Genomic DNA, 21832 nt, shown 5'->3' on the forward strand with positions numbered 1-21832 from the left:
GTGCATTAACTGAAACTTTCAAACACTCCTGGACAATTTTTATACATTTAATTCACATGCTGCTTAATTTACTACAGAGCAAATATTAGCTTTAATAATGAAATTAGATTTTGATTATTTTCTTGAATTTCTACAAAAATGACCCCTCCACCCCCACCATTTGCTAAATGAATTTTGTTTCTTTCTTTGAGGTGTTGGAGAAAATTTGACAGATCCATCTGTTATAAAACCTGAAGACAAACAGTAAGTTAATTTATGTGTTATCGTTTAGAAAACTGAACTTAACACGTTGTACATGATTAAAAATGATTTGTAAACATGTATATTTCTGTGGAGATCCTAGAAAGGTATTGAGACAGCTTATGTATATAGATCCAAAGCAATTAGATTTTTAGAAAGCACAGCGGCTCACTTGGCTAATCCTCTGCCTGCGGTGCCGGCACCCTGGGTTCTAGTCCCGGTTGGGGCACCGGATTCTGTCCTGGTTGCTCCTCTTCCAGTCCAGCTCTCTGCTGTGGCCCAGGAGTGCAGTGGAGGATGGCCCAAGTACTTGGCCCTGCACCCCATGGGAGACCAGGAGGAAGAGCCTGGCTCCTGGCTTTGGATTGCACAGTGCCAGCCGTAGCGGCCATTTGGGGGATGAACCAACGGAAGGAAGACCTTTCTCTCTGTCTCTCTCTCTCTCTCTCTCTCACTAACTGCCTGTCAAAAAATAAATAAATAAATCTGTTTTAAAAAGGACAGATTAGGAAATGGGGATAAAAAGAAAATACAGAAATAAAGTAGATCTGGAGTTAGGTTAGCACAATAAGTAGAAGTTACAGGGACCAATGCTGTAACCAGAATTTGGCTGCAAGTTTGATTCTGAGTTTCCTAGTGATCCATCCGCAAGAGAATCTGGGTAAGTTGTAGCCTCTACAGGCTTTGGCATGAAAACAATTGATGTAGGAGAAGCAGTTTCCTTTATTGTCCTTGCAGTGGAGTCATTCCATCTTATCATGGCAGCACCTTCCATCACAGGCTTATGAGACAAAAGCTGAGTTCATAGGGTGTGCTCTTCAGAGAGGCCAAAACAATGGGGCATAAATGTGAAGCATCAGATTTTCCTACTTAATTCAGAACTGAAGCCTAAATTATATGGAGCTATGACTCATCTGTCTGTACTTTGAACTCCCCTGGGCATTTTATTTGCAAGCAGACCTTTGGGGAGACTTGGCAGTAGCGCATCTGAGGCTATGTTCTGTTAAAGATGGAGTCTAAAGAAGTGATGGTGCCAATGAAGGTTGATCAATACAGTAGAAAACAGTGGTTCTCAAGCATGAACCTGCAACATGATCAGCAGGACAGCTTGTCAAAACAGACCGCTGGGCCCCACCCCCCAGAGTTTCTGATTCCACAGGTTTGGGGTGCAGCCAAGTAATCTGCATTTTTAACAAGTTCCCGGGTGACTGTGTCACTGCTCGTTCATAGACCACACTTTGAAAACTGCTAGCACACAACATTTTTACTTCTCAGTTGTCCTAAATGTCTACAGTTGGTCTCCAGGTGGTAGAAAAAATATGTGTAACTACCTAACTGGGCAATCCTGACACAAGAAAATCTGAGGTTCTAACTGCCTCCCCCAGAACTCATAAGTATTCACGGCTTTAATGCTCTATTTTTTTACAGAATGATTTCACTGGGTTTAAATCTGGTCCCATCTTCAGGCTTCTCTGCAGAAGTCCATCTATTAAACATATATTAGATCTTTAATTGGATTAGGTGAGCTAGAGAAGACAAAGGTGAGCTGCGTTGCTCGTGTGCACCTCATTGTTAATGGTACTTATTTGGTTCTGGACTCCTTGGTGTTATCCTTCAGATGCACATGAAAGCTTTAGTATTTTTCACATGAGCATAGCTAAAATGTTTTTAGTTAAGAATGTTATTTCTTCAGTAGCCCCATGGGCCCAAGGAGTTGTAGAAAGATTCTTGTACTATAGGTACTTTCTTTTGATTGTCCACGGAATGTTTTTGCATATATTGTGAACCAAATTTATATATACTCCATCATTGATTAAATTTTAGCCTTGACATATGTCACTTAATTTGACCTGAATATTCCATCTTTTAGAATGCTGAGGTGTTATTATCCCACTTGACAGTTGAGTATTTAATTGCATTCTACAGGCCTGTGGGTCTCCATTTCTATTAAGGTCACTTGAGGAAATTAAAAAAGAAAAGAAAAGATGGCCATGATTGGCATCAAAATTAGAATGTTAGAAGAGAAGGCCCTGATATCTGTATTTTGAAAAAATTCCCCATGTCACTGTATGGGCAGCCATGGTTAGGAAGCCCTGTCAATGTCAGTGTAGTTTCTTCACTTGAAGATAGGGATGCTGAAAAATGATAGGATGGCGTCCTTGTGGCCTGCCTGGTTTTGTCTGGATCACTCAGTTTTGGGAGCAGTTGGTCTCCTTGGTATAGATAACAAGCAGTGCTATTTTCTCACAGTGGTGGGGAATTAGTTCTAGTAGTGCAGTCAGCCTCACAGTTTTGAAAGCCTGCTGTGTGTGAAGCCCGTGCTGCTCGAGGTGTGGGCCGCAGAGCAGCAGCGTCAGCATCGCCCGGGAGTTAGTGCTGCACAATGTCAGCACTGCCCTGGACCTGCAGGTCTTGACCCAGAATCCAGATTCGCATAAGATCCTCAGATGATGTGGGGGAAACTGATGTTTGAAAAGCACCGATTTCAGAGAGTGCTTTCCCACTTATTTAGTTTGGCCTTAACAACGACGACATTGGAAGCAAGCAGCAAGCATTTCCAATCCCAGTTTACCAATGAGAAAACCGAGGCTCAGTGTCGAGCCTACCTTGCCTGGGAGGAGGAGGGTTCAGGGAGAAGGAATCATCCTCTATCTAAGAGATGGTGCTGTCGTGTTGTGAATTCCACTGTTTCTGATGCCTGCTGCCTCTTAACTTTCCCTAACCTTCTGCCCCGGTTATTGGTGGCTTGGAATTATATCTTTTTGGCTTACTGCCTTGATGGTTTTGGGCATTTGACAAGTATGAAACGACGATGAGACATTCTTTAGTAAATCTATGTATAGATGGCACTAATTAGCGTTTCCTCGCGTGTGGAACCAAGCTACCACCTGCTTTTCCTGTGTTGTGAAAAATCTGGAAAACAGCTAGCTGTATTTTTTTTAACTTGATTAATCGAAGACCACAAGGCTGTAGGTACGCTGTACTGTCGGGTGTAGATGCAAATGCATACCTCTCCTTCACTCTCCTATGCACAAAGGGGTCAAACCTTTGGTGGGAACATCTTGTAGGAATTTTCATTCTTTTGCCTTAACTTTCATAAAACTCAGAGGGGAAAATGACTTAGCTTGCAGCTTTTATCTGAGAATCAGTGTCACATGTCCAGGCTGGGGATTTTCACGCTTTACTGGTACTGGGGGGAGAGAAATGGCAGATACTGAGTGCGTACAAGTGAAATCTCTCAGAAGGGTCAAGCTGGAGAGACTATAAAAGGAATTCTTCAGTTTTAATGACTAAAATAACGCCTTCATCTTTCACTGTCTCGGCATCGTTGAGTTTTGGTCTAAATACTGAGTGAGTCTCCTTTTCTGCCACCTTCAGTTTCACCTTATTGAAGTGGTTTCTTACCAGATGGATTGAAAGAGAGGAAGTTAACAAGAGGCAGCTTATGCAGCCGGGTAAATACCACCGGAGTGGTACTTTGTGAGAGCGATTGAGTGACCAGGAAAGTTAATCCTGGGTGTCTGTTCACTTTGTCTTCCCAAGAGATTGCCTCCACCTACTTGCCTCCGAGCAAAGAGGCAATCCGAGCTCAAACTGACATCAGCCCTCATTCGGAGCTTGGCACATCTTCAGAGCAGCTACTGTTATTCTGCCAAAAGGAAGTGGAAATTGAGATAAATGTTTCAATACTCGGATGGAAAAAAGTCCATTTTTACACCATGTCCCTTTTGAAAAACCGCATTCCTTAGAAGCAAAGTTTATTGTTTCCTTTTGTGATAGTTTGCTTTTCTTTTTTCTTAAGACGTGGTATTTAAGAGCGGTAATTGAGTTCACATTTTAAAATGTGCTGTTTCCACTCTGCATGTCATTAAAATAAAATATTAGCTTTCAGAAAGTTTCTTTGGAAGTGTTTCTGGTGTGCTCTGCTCCATGTTGCGCAGTGTCAGAATCTGAGGAATAATGGCTGTGTGCGGAGTGGTAATGGATGAACGTTGATCCTAGAATCTGCTGGGGACCTATTATGGTTATAGAGTATTCCAAAAGGGCCTCTGAGACACTGATTCTATTTGTGTTTTGTCACCTACATTGAGCATATGTAGTTTACTTCCTGAGACACATTGTCTGCTAGTAGTCTTGTCATTCCACAAAGGAGCCCAGCTAGAGCAGTTTGCACAGTAGAAGGTGGCTTTTCAGTGAGCTAGGAACACTGGATCTAGGATTTTGTCAGGTATTTATTTTTGAGGACAGTTATTTTAAGAAAAGTATTTGGATTTGAAACACGGTGTATGCATCTTTTTAGAAGGTGTGTTCCAATGGCAAATTTGTTTTCCTTTGTACCTTACCTTTTCGGGTATGCTAGTAGAACATTTGGTAATGAATGTCATTCTCTCACCCCATATGCATTAAAAAGGGTCTCACTGTATTTTGTTTTAATGTGGTACATAGAAAATTCACTCTTCTATCAGATTAGCGTTGAAATGAGTTTCACAGTAGGTCTTGGAGTTGGGTACAAAGATTTAAGTGCATTTGAATTTTAAATTTGCAGACCTAACATTGTTGCTTCCCCAAAGTGCTCTGTTCTTTCTTGGCTCCTTCGAGTTTACTGGGTTACTATGGGATACTGTTCGGTATCTCAGAGAATCCTAGTCGAGCTCCTTTTTCTTAGCTGTGGTCTAATTGATATTCTGATATTTCCTCCAGATCAAGAGGAATGGTGTTTGGACCAGCCAATTTAGGGGAAGATGCAATTAGAAACTTCATTGCAAAACATCGTTGCAACTCCTGCTGCCGGAAACTCAAACTCCCGGGTATACCACAAACAAATTCGATTTTTCTCTAAGGAAATCTCTCATAGAACAACATCCATTGTAACCTAGGATAGAGTAGAAAATCTTAATCACATTTTTATCTCATTCTCAGTCATTCGCAGAGCCTGACTTTCTGACTGAAAATTTTTCAAGTCTCTAAAGGGATTAAAAGGACAGGGATTTACTTTAGGTTCTGACAAAATGTGATAAAGCAACATGGGGCCCAATACATGTCACAGTTGCTCTAAGGGAAAAGTCCTACCCACTGAAATGGGGTGAAATCCGACTGATGCAGGTCTCTGACCCTTCCCCTTCGGTTTCTGCTTGCACCCGGTCAGTGTCTGCATTTGGCTACCTACAGCATTTCTGTTCTATTTTAATTTACCATTGGACACTTGGAAAAATGGCGCATGGAGAAAAGGAACTGTTGTAAAGTAGTTCTTTTCACTATAAAAACCTGTCACTTTAAACACGCTTTGCAGTTTTCTTGAAAAAAGCTGGATTTGATGATGTGGCACACTTTGTCTGGAACCAATACAGTCACCACAGAAAATATTCTTAATATAAAAGCAAGCAGCTTGGAGGTGTATGCCGTCACAGCTGGCAGTCCCAGCGGTGTCACATTCTTTTCTTTTGTCTCAGAAGGGATACTTTACACCAGACTTGACCTTACCGTGGAATTTTGCACATTTTAAACTGAGTAGTCCTTCCTGCTTTGTAACAAGTGATCATTCCTCCCCTCCCCCCAACATTGAATATCAGTAAAAAAGTGCCATTCATTGTAGCCTGGGGTAGAGCAAGTATACATTTGCAAACAAGGGCAATTCTAATCTTGTTGGAGTTCTAGGTAGGGGGAGCTCTTGTGGGCAAGACAGAGCCAGACACTGGGTTTTATTTACAGCAGGCCCCTGGTTCCAGTGGGAACACTTGTGTGTCAGTCAGGGCGTGGGTGGGAGATACATGGAGAAGAGAGATCAAACTGGAACAAAAAAGGAAGAGGGGTCACTCTCATACCTGCCTGGGACTTGCTCCGTCACCAGTCACATACCAGATCTGGGCAGAAATCAGTGTAGAGCACATTGGGGGAAGCAACCCTGTCTTCTTTTCTGCTCAGAAGGAGCCCAGGAGGGGGATGGCATCAGGGCCTCTAGCTGGGTCCAGTCTGTCTGCATGATGCATGACTGTACGTTCTTGGGGAGCCCCTGTAACCATCTTCACTGTCTTCCCTGCAGATTTAAAAAGAAACGACTATTCCCCTGGAAGGATAACTTCTACCTTAGGACTTGACATCAAAAAAGAACCACCTGAGGGGCCTTCAGAGAAAGAAAGGGATGGAAATTCCCCAGAAGACCATACACGACTGTAAAAGGAGAAGCAGAAAGACAATTGTCCTTGCCCTGCCTGCCACGAACTCTCTGGTGACATCGATAGATTGATTGACACTGAGTACGTCAGAGCCGCAGCAGGATAGCCTTATGTGGTGTGCCTCGCTGGGACCAGCCTTCTGAGCCTACCATCTCCCCTTGCCCAAAGGCCTCTTTGGTCTATGATGAATGGGTTCTCGTAGATAGAGACCTTGGTACAGGGGGATTTGCATGTGTTCTCCATCCTCAGGTTCCACATGAAGATACTTGGATGAGTCAGCAGGGAATATTGTTCTTTTATACCTCATTGCTTTAGCTGGTCGCTAGGAATCCATGGAGCAAATTACTGTGCAATAAAGAACCAGGGGGATGAATTTAATTTATTTTCTCACTATGTGTGCAAACTCTACCCCCTACTGCTATTCATGACCTCACCCATACATTGTACTTATGTTTATATATGTACATTAAAAAGTTATTTGACTTCTTCCTCGTCTCTCTCCAGCAGTCCAGGGCTTTAAATAGCAACAGTAGGGAGAACAGTGGGATGAAGGTGTATTTGTGCAGACTGGAGCGCACTCCTGTTCAAGCTAACTAGTAAAGAGTATCCTGGTGAAATCTAGATGGGTTTGAGCTATTGTCGCTGAATCATGTGATGCTTGGGCATTTCAGATTGCTCTGAAAGAAAGGAAAAGGGAAATCTAGAGCAAATGCCCTCGGTTCCCAAACTCCTTTTCTTTAGACAGGACAACAAGGGTGCATAAAACTGGAAATTATTGGAAGAGTTTCCTTTCGCTTATGCTCAGGATTACTATCAGAGAGTGGACCAAGTCAACCTCAGAAACACCACTCTTTCTCCAAAGCTGTGTGTACAAGGATACTTCAGAAAGGTCATGGAGAAGTAGAATTAAAAGATAATGCTATTTTTCTACAATGATTTAAAAATTTTCATTATATACATTTCCATGAACTTTTTGAAGACACTTTGTATACACCGTTTTGGAAAAAAGAGTAGTGTTTCAAAGGTTACATGCATGAATTTCAAATTTTTTTTTGCGTGAAAATGAACTTATCTGTTATTCCCATTTTCCATGGACTTTGTGAAGCATCTTCATCCAATACATCATTGCAGGCTAAATTTTTCTCAGTCAGGTCCTAGGAGGAAAAGTGGGGTTGCAGACTGAAAACATGTTTCTCAGGTGTTTGCTTTCTGTCAGTGTGAAATTCCCCTGGATTTCAGAGCACCATATGTAAGTATTTTAAGTCCAGGCTGAGAAATGACACTGTCTTCTGAGGGCTGAAGCGAAGGATCCCTGGAAGCTGCACTGTGTGGCATGTGTGGGGGATCGGTCCCTCTTGCGTGCTGGCTGGGTTGTGCTACTTCAAGACAAGTGCCAACTTTAGCTACTTTCCTCTGCATCTCCTTTCGTATTATCTAGTGTTCCAATGTTGGGTTTGAAAACTCTCAACGTATATTTAACTTTATAATTTTATCAGCTGACTTGCTTCTGAACCTGCTTTTAATATCTACATTCCTGCATTCTTAGGTTCTCCTTCAGGGGAAATGGTGTCTACAGGGCTGGAAAGCCAAGATTTTCATTTGCTGGTGATTGTGTCTGATTCTTGTTAGAGTTGCACAAAGGTTAATTTATACCACTTTTCTTTTAGGTCTTAGAGTGGTGGCAGGTGGGAAATTTGGTTGATTTCTTGACTGACAATGAGGATAAAATGCTAATACATTTTTTGAGGAGCTTAGTGGCTTTATTCTACTCTAGGAATCAAAAAGGGATCCATTGGTACTCACTCCAGTGCTGTGTTCAGTGACAGAAAGGGGGAATTTGCCTGTCCAAAGGCAAACTAAAGGCATCAATTAGTTCATTGCTCAAATCATTGTCGTCTAGAATGGAACTTGAAAGCAAATATATTTTGGTTTCAAATTTCTGTGGTGTCCTTTTCTATTTTTTTTCTCTTTTATTTTTTGTTTGAGAGAGAGTAAGACAGTGAAAGCTCCCATCCTCCAACTGACTGCCTAAATACCCACAAGGTCTGGGGCTAGGCCAGGCTGAAGCTGGGGGCTGGGTTTCCTACCTAGGTGGCAGGGACCTGGTTACTGAAACCATCACGCCTGCCTCCCAGTGTCTTTATTCAAAGGATGCTGGAGTTGGGAGCTGGAAATGAGAATGGAACTTGGACATATGGGTTGCCAGTGTCTTGAACAATAGGCCAAATGGCTGCCCCTGTGCTTTTCTTAAGAAGAAAAATGAGGAAAATGACATTTTAAAAAAGATGCACTGTTGTGCAAAGGTCACTGTGGGATTGCTTGCACGCGAATGCCGGCGTGGCAGTTTTGACTTTGAGTGATTCATGACCACAAAAGGGTGGAGTATTCATTCATTCAGTCAGTTTAATCAATCTGATATTTATTAAGTGCCTTTTCTGTACTGCATTAGTGATGAGAATGCCATGGTGAACATAGCATTTCTTTGTCCTAAGAAGGCTTCATGTGTGTTGTTTCTTTTTGTTTGTTTGCTCCAAGTTTTGATTTCTAGTAAGTGCTAAGAAATGTGATTTCTGGGCATTGTCAAGTCTGTGTTCCATACTTTTACCTGCTAGGATGTTAGATTCAGGCTGGGATAAGAGAATTAGGTCAAATAGAAAGACATATCTAGGGTTGTTTTTGAGAGCCATTGAGGAAAAACAGACTACACAATCCTTTCTTGAGCACAAAGCCAGTATCTCAGATGAGACTTGAATGAGGGAAACAGAGAAGCGGCCAGGTTGCAGGGGGTCCTCTCCTGAAGGCATCCATTGCTCAAGATTTTCTTTCCATGAGGCTGCATATTTCTGGAGTGTCTTATGCCAGGTGCTTTCTTAGTGCTTCTTACAGTTCTGGGGAATGAAATCAGATAGTTTGGGTGTTTCTCACCCTGTTGTTTTCTGTGGCTCTGCAGAGCAAGAACTGTATGATTGGTACTTCACACAACCATTTGCTGAACACTTAAAAAAAAAATTTGTTGGGGCTGGCAATGTGGCATCATAGGTCAAGCTGCTTCCTATACAGGTACCAGTTCTTGTCCTGGATGCTCCACTTCCAAACTGGCTCTCTGCTACTGGCCTGGAAAAGCAGCAGAGGATGCCCTAGTTCTTGGGCTATTGCCACCCAAGTGGAAGACCCTGAGGAAGCTCCTGGTTCCTGGCTTTGGCCTGTCCCAGTCAGGGTTGTTGTGGCCATTTGGGGAGTGAACTAGCCAATGGAAGATCTCTCTGTCTCTCCCCTTGGCTCTGTAACTCTGAGTTTCAAATAAATAAGTAACTCTTTTTTTAAAAAAATTAGTTTCTTATTGTTGTTTATGCTTGTTGTTTTAAATGAGACCAAACATTTTGGCTTTAGAAGTCATGATGCACACATCCCTGTTCTGATGTGCTGTCCTTCTCAACTGGACACCATTACCTAGCACAAAAAATGGCATGCAATATGCTTTCAGCAGTATTTCTTAAAAAATAATAGAACTTCCATATGACAGTGGATTTCATTCACTAGGTGATACATCAGATTTGCATTTTTAATCTAGAAGGAAATGATTACCAATTCCTTAAGACCCAACACAATTCTTTTGATCTCTCTCTGTTTTAATTTTCAAGGAAATAGCTTTTAACAAGCTACACCTTGTCTATTGAATTCTCAACCAGCTCTTGCCCCCATCACCATTGGTGATAACGCCAGAGTGCAGTCCTGCACTGGTGACTATTGAACTGAGAGGATAACTTCTCAGAGACTGCCTAGAAATAATCATCACTTTATTACCCTTTGAAAAGAAGATTGATAGAAAAGTCATTTGAAAGATGGTTCATTACCATGCCCTAGTACGATTTCTTTACTCACATCTCTCCAATGCAGGAGAAAGGGAGGATTATTCTCTGAGGTCGGAATTTGAAGGCTGTGTGTTTGCCTCTTTGAAGTCTTGGTATTTAATTTTCTGTAGTCATTTCTTGGGCAATTTTCTAAGAAACTAGTTGAAGCTAATTTATCATAAGTTAAAGTCAAATGACAGAAAAGATTTTCCCCCCTTAACAGCATTTTATTCCGCAGAGGTTAGCTTCTGAAGGAAAATGAGACTTAAATAGCATTTCAAATCTCCAGCCACATGGGTGGGTACACAGAATAGAAAGGATTCTGGAAACCACACTGATTTTTTATTTGTCACAGTTATTGTTTTGTGAGTTTTCTTTCTAGACAATGATGTACAGATAAAATATTGCATTTTTTGTAAAACATCTTCCTAAAATAATTAGATGAGTTGCTTAATTTTTCAAAGAAAGACATTTAGTGCTCAAGGGACAACAAGCCTTTGTCTCTATCATTTTCAGACTTTTAATATAACTTTATATAATTTGTTTAACCTCTCTGTTAACCCCTAACTAGCAAATGGAGATGAAGATTCTTACCTTTTCAAACGAAGGTGAACGATAATGAGAAAGCATTCATAAAGTCCCTTGAGAATCTCATTTTAAAGGCTTCTTGTGAGCATGGGATCCACTTCAATAAATAATAAGGGGTTTTCATTTCTGATACTATGTGATCATTATTTAATGTTTATAGAGGATGCTCAGTGGACCTGTTTCAGTGTAAACACAAAGTGCTTTCTGCTATTTCCCCTTCCCTAAGGGGAGTAGTTCATTTCTCTCTCTGAGTTTTAAAGCTGAATAAAATAGTTCAAAATCAGGAAATTCACCATTTCATATTATTTACTATTTAGTTTGATTTTGAGTGGATTTAACATTACTCAACTAATTTCTTATGCCATCCCTCTTCCCAAAGGTAACCTTCCAGGAGAAGTAAACCTTAGAATTGACACCATTATTGATGACATTTTTGGATCAATAAAAGAGAGTAGGTTTAGAATCTTGATATTTGTAAAACCTGATGTTTCAAAACAATTTTAATTAATGGTGATTTAAATTTTGTCCATTTGGGTCTTTCTAGTAATAAGAAAATTTTGCCTACATCTTGGCAACATCTTTTAGCAACTAATTTCCTTTAAAATTCTCATCTTCTCTTAGTGAATATTTTCATTGTGAGCCTTTAGAAATTTTATGTGCTAAATTAGTCACAAAGTTCTCACCAATATGATGATACAAACTCTTGTGCTAATGACTGCCCAAATGTGATCCTAACAATTGCCTTTTGTTTGAGGGATTTGGGGGACTCTTTCTTAACATCATGTGTTTGTATTTTGGACTCTAATGAATCTTTTGCTTTGTTTTCCATTGATCACCAACCAACAGGTCAGGGAGCTTCAAGATGCTTGGGTAACCAAAAGAAATTCTTAGTGTGTTGTCATGTTTAGGAGTTGCCTCTTGAAATGCTATAGATAAAGATTTGGGAAGCAGAGGTGCTGGTAACAACAATGGCGTGGAGGAGAAACAACTATGGTTGAGGTTAGAGAGTGTCATGGACAGTTACAAGGTTAGTGAATTATTTTACTGAGGGAATAGGGGATAGTGTGTTCTGGAAGACTACATGTATATTGAAGATGACAACAAACATAGGCTGGGCTTCTGGGGAGAGATGTTTGCTTGTTGCTAAAGGGTTTCTCGGGCTATCTTAGAGGACAGGGTAGGAAGAGAGGTGTGGTGCTGATTTATGGTTTAGTCCTTAGTCCCGTACAGTTGTTCAGTGTATATCCTATTCATGAACCTAACACTAAGATTAGACTTATTAAAGAATTTATAATACACTGATGCATCATTGCTCAGCAATAATAATTATAATGATCAGATTATTACTATTTTAGTTAACATGTATGAAGTACTCATTGTATCCTAGACATTGTGTTAAATGTCCACTGCACATAATTTAATTTAATCTGAACAATGTCTTACTGAGCTAGGTGTAGTAGGCTGATTCTGAAGATTTGAAAAGTTTGCTTATAAGTGACTTGATTAAGTCAGCTGCTCAAGGGGGAGCTAGAATTTTAAACTAAATCAAATCAATGACACAAAGACTATGTGATAATAGCCAACATGCTTAAAATTTCCCCAAGTGTGAATCCCTCTGATGGTTTGAAATGTAGACTTGAGGATCAGGACCTAACTTAGGCCATCAGGTGAGAATACACAAATTGGGGTCTGTGGAATGTTTTCTGGTGTCCTGTCTACTTATGTCATGTCATGGAAATCTTTGCACAGTGAATGACCATCATGGATCCTCTGAGTACCTGGGAAAGGCTCCCCCTCTTGACGTGTTCTGAGCTAGGTACAGGATGATAAGTGGGTTGTTTTGAGACTGGCACTGATTCTGCCAGTGGAATTTTCAGTCTGTACTTGTATTTCTATCTCTCTTGCTCCTCTTTTGTCTTCCTAAACAATTAGATGTTTGTTGGTCAATGCAACAATACTTACCATTTGATAACATCTAGTGACATGTCAGTTTATTAATTTATAGTGAAAAATAGAACCTATGTAAGCTACAAAGCTTTTATCAGCCTGACCATCACACTGTGTCTCTGGAGGTCTTGGAAGCTGAATTGTAATCATAAGGTTGCTTGAAGTGCATGGAATCAGAACAAAGAGAGGTAGATAAATCAAATGTTTAATGGTGTCAGGCTAAGACATCCTGTTTCATCTCATCCTCTCTGGAGGGACAGGCTTGCCAATGGGAGTAGAAAACCCAAAGTCTGAACTACTTCACCCTGATTCCAATTTCAAGCAACTCTTAGATGAGCCTTGAGAATTATGAGCCATAATGAGAAATGATTTCTTCTCCCTTTTTCCATTCTTCCATCCCCAATCTCTCCTTCTCTCTCTCTGTTTTTTTATCTTTATTTTTTCTTCCCTCTACTTCTCTTTTCTTCCTCCTTCCCTTCTTCCACCTTCTTGTTCCTATCTCACTTGCCATTCTCCTTTCTTTCTCTAATTCCTTCTTTCTCTTACATGTTTTTACACTACACTGGCTACAGAATTGGACCAAGAAACATTAATTTTACAAGTGAAGCACCAGTTTTCCCAGAGATACGTCATTAGACAATGTAAGAGCTAAAAGGATAGATAAGAGCAATGAGATCCAAAGAACTTGTGCTTCATCAAGTGTTCAAATTTGTTAGATGAGAGACTAGAACCCAGACCTCCTAAATCACCATTATTTAGGCTAAAAATGATTGAATAATGAACATATTTGTATGTTAATGCAGTGTCCTCTTGTATTAGAATCCTTTTCTTTTTCTTTTTTTATTTTTTTATTTTTATTTATTTTTTTATTTTTTTATTTTTTGACAGGCAGAGTGGACAGTGAGAGAGAGACAGAGAGAAAGGTCTTCCTTTGCCGTTGGTTCACCCTCCAATGGCCGCCGCAGCTGGCGCACCGCGCTGATCCGATGGCAGGAGCCAGGAGCCAGGTACTTTTCCTGGTCTCCCATGGGGTGCAGGGCCCAAGCACCTGGGCCATCCTCCACTGCACTCCTGGCCACAGCAGAGAGCTGGCCTGGAAGAGGGGCGACCGGGACAGAATCCGGCGCCCCAACCGGGACTAGAACCCGGTGTGCCGGCGCCGCTAGGCGGAGGATTAGCCTAGTGAGCCGCAGCGCCGGCCGAATCCTTTTATTTTTCTAAAAGACACAAAAATAAAAAAAATTTTGTAACTTAGAAATCTTTATAAGAATATCATTAAAAGGAGTTGGTGCTATGGCATAGTGGGTAAAGGTGCCGCCTGCAGTACCGGCATCCCATAAGGCACTAGTTTGAGTCCCAGCTGCTCTACTTCCGATCCGGCTCTGCTATAGCCTGGGAAAGCAATGGAAGATGGCCCAAGTCCTTGGGCCCCTGAACCCTCGTGGGAGACCTGGAAGAAGCTCCTGGCTCCTGGCTTTGGAAAAGGCCCAGCTGTGGCCATTGCAGCCATCTGGAGAGTGAACCAGCAGATGGAAGACCTCTCTCTCTCTTTGCCTCTGCCTCTCTGTAATGCTGTCTTTCAAATAAATAAATATATCTTTTTTAAAAGATCATTAAGATGGGTCAAATGAAAATTTAATTTCAAAAAATTGAGACGGGGCAGGCGCCATGGCTCACTTGGTTAATCCTCCACCTGCAGCACTGCCATCCCATATGGGTGCCGGATTCTAGTCCCAGTTGCTCCTCTTCCAGTCCAGTCTCTGCTGTGGCCCTGGAGGGCAGTGGAGGATGGTCCAAGTGCTTGGGCCCTGCACCCTCATGGGAGACCAGGAAGAAGCACCGGCTCCTGGCTTCGGATCAGAGCAATGCCAGCCCTAGCGGCCATTTGGGGAGTGAAACAACGGAAGGAAGACCTTTCTCTCTCTCTCTCTCACTGTCTATAACTCTCCCTGTCAAATAAATTTTAAAAAATTGAGGATAATTCATAAGATATGTGACCGGCAAGATGATATTGCAAATTAATTACTTTAGCAATTTTTTCTTACTTATATGTAGATATGTATATGTGTATTTGTATAGTTACAGAGTAGCTAATTGAGTGACCATGGAAGATATCAAGTGAAAAAGATTCTGTAATCCTTGGTATTTCAGCAAGTGTTTCAAATGTTTCATTTATTTGGGACAATTTATACTTACTTCCCATTGTCATAAAAAACTTCTTAGGTCAGTGGTGCCTTTTGAGTTTTCCTCTAAGAGGCCTTATGGAAGATCAGAAAATTCTCTAGGCCTCTAAGACAGATGGATTTGGGTTTGACCTAGAGCTCTGGTGCTGAATGGTTTGTGGCCTTGGGCAATTTGACTTCTCTGAATCTCAATTTATCATGACAAGATAATCTATTAATGAGATTATTTATGTTTTTTCTTGCTGTTTTTCATCCAAAAACAGACAGGTGGATGCTGGTGCCTCAGGACATTCATGATATGGAGACACTACAGAAACTGTGAGGCCTCAAGACTTGGAAAATTGGAGTTGATGGCATAGAGTAAGTCTACCCTGGGTAATAGAGGCTTCATTTCTGGAGACAGGGCAGGGATACTTCATTGCTTTCATGAAGGATAATGAAGAGCTATGACCTGAAAAATTCACAGGCAACAATTTGGGTCCATGATGGACATAGAGCAAAGGGAGCCACCTGCTGTGAATGGATCACATGGGCTTGTACTGGGAGCCTGAGTGCCTAAAAATTATAAGTCCTTCCTTGATTTTCAAGTCCCTATAAGCTATTTTTATTCTCACACTTTAGAATCTCATAATATGACTGTTATTGACTCTTTTATCATTTGAGAGAGAGGGGATCTATATCTAGATTTAGAAAAAAATGGTAATAGCCATTTCTTATACCTGATTGTTGTAGAGCAGTTGCATCTCTGTAACCAAATGTCTATAAAGCAGGGTTACTCTTAGAATTGCAGAAAATAAACATAGAGGACTTAGTTCATTGTCTGGCACACAATAGATATAATGAAAAATTTATAATGATTATTTAAGTTACTTTTGCTTTATCACCAAGCCAAGATTTATTTCCAAGCTTGGAGATAGAGCTGGAGCTGCTTCTCTTTTCTTTTCTTTTTTTTTTTTTAAAGATTTATTTATTTACTTGAAAGAGTTACACAGAGAAAGGAAAGGCAGAGAGAGAGAGAGAGAGAGAGAGAGAGAGAGAGAGAGAGGTTTTCTATCTACTGGTTCACTCTCCAATTGGCCACAATGGCTGGAGCTGTACCGATCTGAAGCCAGGAGCCAGGAACTTCCTCCAGGTCTTCCACACAGGTGTAGGGGCCCAAAGACTTGGGCCATTTTCTACTGCTTTCCCAGGCCATAGCAGAGAGCTGGATTGGAAGTGGAGCAGCTGGTACTTGAACTGGTGCCCATGTGGGATGCTGGCATTGCAGGCGGCGGCTTCACCCGCTATGCCACAGCACCAGCCCTGCTGCTTCTCATTTCAAATGAAAGACCCAATAGTTCACAGCATGGGGTCCTATATTAGGGCTGCCTAAGCTGCAATAATAGACACAAAAATGTGGTGATTTAGCACAGTAGATATTTATTTCTTGCTTATTTAAAAGTCTAGGACAGTCTGTGGTGAGCGGTTGGTTTATCTGATCCACATGATCTTTCTGTTACCCAGGCTGATCAGCCCCAAGGTAGCGCTGGAGGCTCCCCAGCCCAGTCATCAGATAGGAAAAGGACATGGAGGAGCACACATTGGAGATTTTGTGGGCCCCTCTTAGACGTGGCACGTACCATTAGCTAGAATTCTCCTACATGGCCACAACCACCTGCAAGGGAGGCTAGAAAATGAAACATAGCAAAGTGTCCTGGAAAAGGAAACAGGATTTTTATGAACAGTTATCTATCTCTGTTAAATTAGGAATTACCTATTCTAGTCCAGTTCTTCATTGGACTGACTATGGCTCTGGAAGCTGGATTATTACTTGGTATGTCTTTTAAGAGCGGGTCCTTTTTTCTTGTTTCTTGGTAGGCTAATGCTTAATACTAAATTCTCCTCCAAAACATGTAACAAGTTTGACTAGCTTTCCACATCTTCTTGCATCAGCTATCCTCACGATATCATATATATTATCTCTTACTTTTCCATAATTTACTTATAGTGACAAAATCTGTTAGACACAAGAAGTAAAATCTATTTGGACTTAGAGTTGGCTTTACTGAGCATGGTTAGTTTGGTGACAGCTATAAAATATGTCCATTGTAACTCTCCTCTCACTGCTTGACTTCCGTCTATTCCCTCCTCTCTGTCCCTCTAAGCAGCATCATGTGGATCAGACATTTCTTGCCCTCCTTTCTAAATTGCATACAACCAGCTAGCAGGCAAACAAGCAGTGAGGTAAGGGTAGAAATTTACATAAGGAGTCTGTTAATATGCTATACAAATGAGAATCCTGTGGAGAATGTTAATTCATCTCCTACACTGAATAGCCATGATCACTGTAAATTTTCACCATGGCAAGGGCTAAGATGCAAATGGGAAGCTTGGATATATGTAGTAGGTAGGAATTGACTAAATTTTATGAAGAGAGTTCATTGTCACGTGCTATTCCACAAGTAGAAGATCTTAAAATGCGCTCCAACTTCAAAGTTTGGATTCACAAATTTGAAAGGAAAAGGAGTCACCTTGCAGGGCTGGCACTGTGGCTTAGTGGGCTAAGCAGTGCCAGCATCCCATATGGGTACTGGTTCTAGTCCTGGCTGCTCCTCTTCTGATCCAGCTCTCTGCTATGGCCTGGGAAAATAGTAGAAGATGGCCCAAGTGCTTGGGCCCCTGCACCCATGTGGGAGACCTGGAAGAAGTTCCTGGCTTTGGATGGGCCCAGCGCTAGCCATTGTGGGCATTTGGGGAATGAACCAGTGGATGGAAGACCTCTCTCTTTCTGTCTTTCTCCATAACTGCCTTTCAAGTAGATAAATAAATCTTTTTTAAAAAAGACTTCTCTCTGTCTCTAACTCTACCTCTCAAATAAATAAATAAAATCTTTTTTTAAAAATTGAAAAAATTTGAATGAAATGTTTTAATTTATCAAATTTTTAAAAAAGATTTATTTATTTATTTGAAAGGCAGAATTACAGACAGGAAAAGGGGAGAGACACAGAGAGATATCTTCCAACCACTGGTTCACTACCAAGATGGCCACAGTGGCTAGAGCTGGGCCAGTCTGAAGCCAGGAGCCAGGAGCTTCTTCAAGGTCTCCTACATGGGTGCAGGGGCCCAAGCACTTGGGTCATCTTCTGCTGCTTTCCCAGGTGCATTAGCAGGGAGCTGGATAGGAAGTGGAACAGCTGGGACTTGAACTGGCGCCCACATAGGATTGCAAAGAGGCAGGCAGCGGCTTTCCCTACAATGCTACCAAGCCAGCCCCCTTAATTTATCAAATTTAAAAATTCTTAGAGTTCTATGTTTAGAGCACCACTGTGAAAATTTATAATCTACGTTTTTTAAGCCCCTAAGAACCATGACTGGTAGGACATTGATAAGACAGAGCATGTGATCTTTTTATAACTCCTCAGTGGCTGCTTGATTCCTTTATTGGTTCAGTCATTGATTTACTGAGTTAATGAAGATTAATATTGTTCCTACTATTTTCCTGGGACTATGCCAAGAATATAAAGTTGGTACTCATACGCTAGTGAGAAGACTTGGAAAAAAAACTTCCGTGCACTGAGAGCTATGAATGAACCTTTTGCAAAATGCTTTGGGAGACAAGTGAAAGAGAGACTTCCTCTGTGGAGATGGAACAGAAAGCTGCACAGAATATGACCAGACGCAGTTAATGTGGTGGAGGGAACAGCATCTGGGGAAGATGTCTGGGGAATGGTCAGTAGTTGTGTGATGAGTTCATAGGGCACAAATAGAGGTAAGGAAGGAGCTAGCAAGAAATGAAGCTGGGAAGAATGTTAAGTTTTATTGTGCAGGTTAGGCTGAAGAAACAGTCAATTAAGCAAACAACTGATGCAGCAAACGTTATTCATTCACTGAATGCCAATTATATAACATGAGAAGTATACAGTGTAACACTGAAGGAGTGAGCCTTGGACCAAGTGGTTAAGACACCATGTCCCACACTGGAATGCCTGGGTTTGATTTCTGACTCCAGCTGCAAACTCCAGCTTCTGTGTGTCCATTGTGGGCATTTGATGAGTGAAGCAGCAAATGGGAGTGCTCTCTCTCAGTCCCAAGTTGTACTGGATGCTGGGACCAGTTGCTCCACTATGTGTATAATGAGGGATGTACTTCTCAAATTTATTGATACATCAAAAGGTGGTACGAGCAGAAAGAAAGAGACAGTTATATGCATAAACTCTCCTCTGGGCTCTTAGTGTGTGGTGGTGGTAGAAAGATTCCTGGAGAAGATTCTGAAGAAATGAGTGGGAAAAAGGTATGTTATGGTTTAAATACTTGTCCTTTCAAATTCAGGAGTTTAGTCCCCCAAAGCATTATGATAATGGTACCAGGAGTGTTAAAATTTAATCCAGTTATGGTGTTTGGAGGTAAGGACTCTAGGAAGTAATTCAATCACTACCATGATTGGATCCTGATGGCCTTATAAGAGACCACATAGACCTAGACAGACACATCCACTCCCTCTTACCACCTGACGTCATGAACCACCTCAAGGCCCGTTAGCAAAAACATGTCAGCAGAGGCTGAACCCATGGGGCCTGCCTGATTATGGATGGTTAACCTCCAGAACTATGAGCCCAAGTATACTCCTTTTATTTATAAAGTCTGGCTGCCTTGGATATTTCATCATAATAATGAAAAGCTGGCTAACATAGGGCATTTCACAAAGAGGACATACCAGGGAACAAGGAGTGGTTTGGTTTGGCTGGAGCCTCAAGTATTTCAGAATGACTACCCTGACTGCTCTTGGAGGCTGAGACTGGGAGAAGAGCATGGTCATCCTGATGAATACACGTTTTCAAAATATTTATTTATTTTCCCTTTATTTTAAAACCCATAGACAGAGACCCAGCCAGAGAACTCCATCTGCCGTTTCAGTCCTCAAATGCATGCAACATCTGGGGCTGGGCCAGGCAGAAGCCAGGATCCTGGAACTCAACTCAGGTCTCCCACATAGGTGGCACGGACCTTAATACTTGAGCCATCTTCTGCTGCTATCCAGTGTGCACATTATCAGGAAGCTGGATAGGGGATGTGGGAGGAGCTCCAACAAGGCCCTCCAATATGGGATTTGGGTAGCTCAAGCAGCGACTTAAATGCTGCATCCAACACCCACTCCTTTTTTTCTTTTTTTAGATTTATTTATGTACCTGAAAGAGCTATGGAGGGTGGGCAGGGGGAGAGAGAGCTTCCACCACTGGTTTACTCCTCAGATGGCTGGGTCACGTCTGGGTTAGGCCAAATCCAGGAGCCAGAAGCTTCTTCTGCTCCCATGTGGGTGTAGGGGCCCAAGCACTTGGGCCATCTTCTGCTGTTTTTCCCAGATGCATCAGCAGGGAGCTTGATCAGAAGTGGAGCAGCTGGGACTCAAACCCATGCCCATATGGGATGCTGGTGTCATAGGTGGTGCCTTTACCTACTATGCCACAACACCAGGCCCCTGAATAAAAGTTTTGAACACAGAATGTAGATTCATTTGACCAATATTTATTCCTGTATAACTATGAAGGAGGTTCAAGTGAGTTGTGAGGGGGAGAAAAGAAGCCCACTTTTTATTAACTCAGTGGACCTCTCCCATAGTTCATGCTCTTGCTCCAAAAAATCTCATGAAATAGTAAAAATAATGGCTCCAGTATAAATGGCTGCTGTGGTTCACATGTGCCACCCCCCAAAAGTTCATGTGTTAGAAATCTAGCCCTCAGGTTCATATGTTAATGGTATTTGGAGATGGGGTCTTTGGGAGATAATTAGAATTAGATGAGGTCATGAGGTTATGAGGATGGGGTCTCATGGTGGCAATAGTGGTTTAGAAGAAGAAGAAAGATCCAAGCTGGCATGCTTGCTCTGCCTCACCATGGGATGCTCTTCCCTGTGATGAAACAAGAAGTCCCTTAGCAGAGGCTGAGCAAATGCCCATGCAGTTCCCTTATACTTTTAGCCTCTAGAAATGTGAACCAAGTAAACTTCTATTCCTTATAAATTACCAAGTCTCAAGTATTTTGTTATAGCAACAGAGAATGGACTAAGACTACTGCCAAATATTTCTTCTGCTATAGTCTGCTTTTCAAGAATATTGTCATCTTTCTTTATGACCTGTGTTCCCTGTCTGGGAAGCTGAGTGTTTTTTATTTGAGCCTTCTTGATTTTCCTTGGACTGGATGGATCGCCTGGATTAGTAACAGCTTGCTTTTTGTTGGACTACAGGGTCTGGACCTGGGGACATAGGAGAAGCATGTTGAAAAAATACACATAAAAAGTCTGTAGGTGTGCATGATTTTAAGGTGAAATAGACTTGCCCTTATTTAATTTTTAGGTAAAGCAAAGGAAAAAGAGAAGTGTAAAAGTTCTAGCAGTTAAGTGGCCTTTCAGCTGGTTGGTAGGGTTTCTCAGGATTCCACAGACGGTGGCCTTTCTCTCATTGGGATCTTCAGACACACCCTGTCTCTGGGAGTGGGAGGCATCTCCCACTTGGTCTGGCCATGGTGTAGTCTAAATTTTCTTGTCTAAGGCAAGACAAGTCTAAAAGTTTACCTAACGTAGTGAAAAGAGACATGACGTCCTGTTCTTAATCTTAGTGTAGCTTTCTTAACTGTGAACAGTTCAGAATGTCCTGCTTAACCTGACGCTGTCTTTCAGCAGTGTCTGTTCTGCCAGTGTCAACTGATGGACTGAATACCTGAGGGCCATTTGCTTGATCCCCTTGTCTCTGATCCCTAACCCCTTGTCTGCCCAAAGCAATGCCTACGTATGTCATTGACAAATTTTTAAATCGTATGCCTCTGACTTACATACTTTGGAGTTCCTAGAGAAGGTATTTCCTCAGGCCTTGGAGAAT

General features: G+C 41.6%; 1 protein-coding gene across 4 annotated transcripts in view; it reads left to right on the plus strand.

The window, feature by feature from the left end:
* The window catches only part of TRPM6 (transient receptor potential cation channel subfamily M member 6), a 153983-nt gene extending 138540 nt beyond the window's left edge, over positions 1-15443 (plus strand). For 3 of the 4 annotated variants that reach the window (XM_051846594.2, XM_051846587.2, XM_051846595.2), the window contains 3 exons: positions 192-243; positions 4942-5048; positions 6281-6900. In XM_051846594.2, coding sequence (XP_051702554.2) covers positions 192-243; positions 4942-5048; positions 6281-6414 — 293 coding nt within the window. In that variant the 3' untranslated portion in view covers positions 6415-6900. Of the gene's footprint in view, positions 1-191; positions 244-4941; positions 5049-6280; positions 6901-15245 lie in introns of those variants that run through there. The other variant, XR_007919772.2, reaches the window with a different exon arrangement.
* The last annotated feature ends 6389 nt before the right edge of the window (positions 15444-21832 follow it).

Source organism: Oryctolagus cuniculus, chromosome 1, assembly GCF_964237555.1.
Source record: "Oryctolagus cuniculus chromosome 1, mOryCun1.1, whole genome shotgun sequence".
NCBI lineage: Eukaryota > Metazoa > Chordata > Mammalia > Lagomorpha > Leporidae > Oryctolagus > Oryctolagus cuniculus.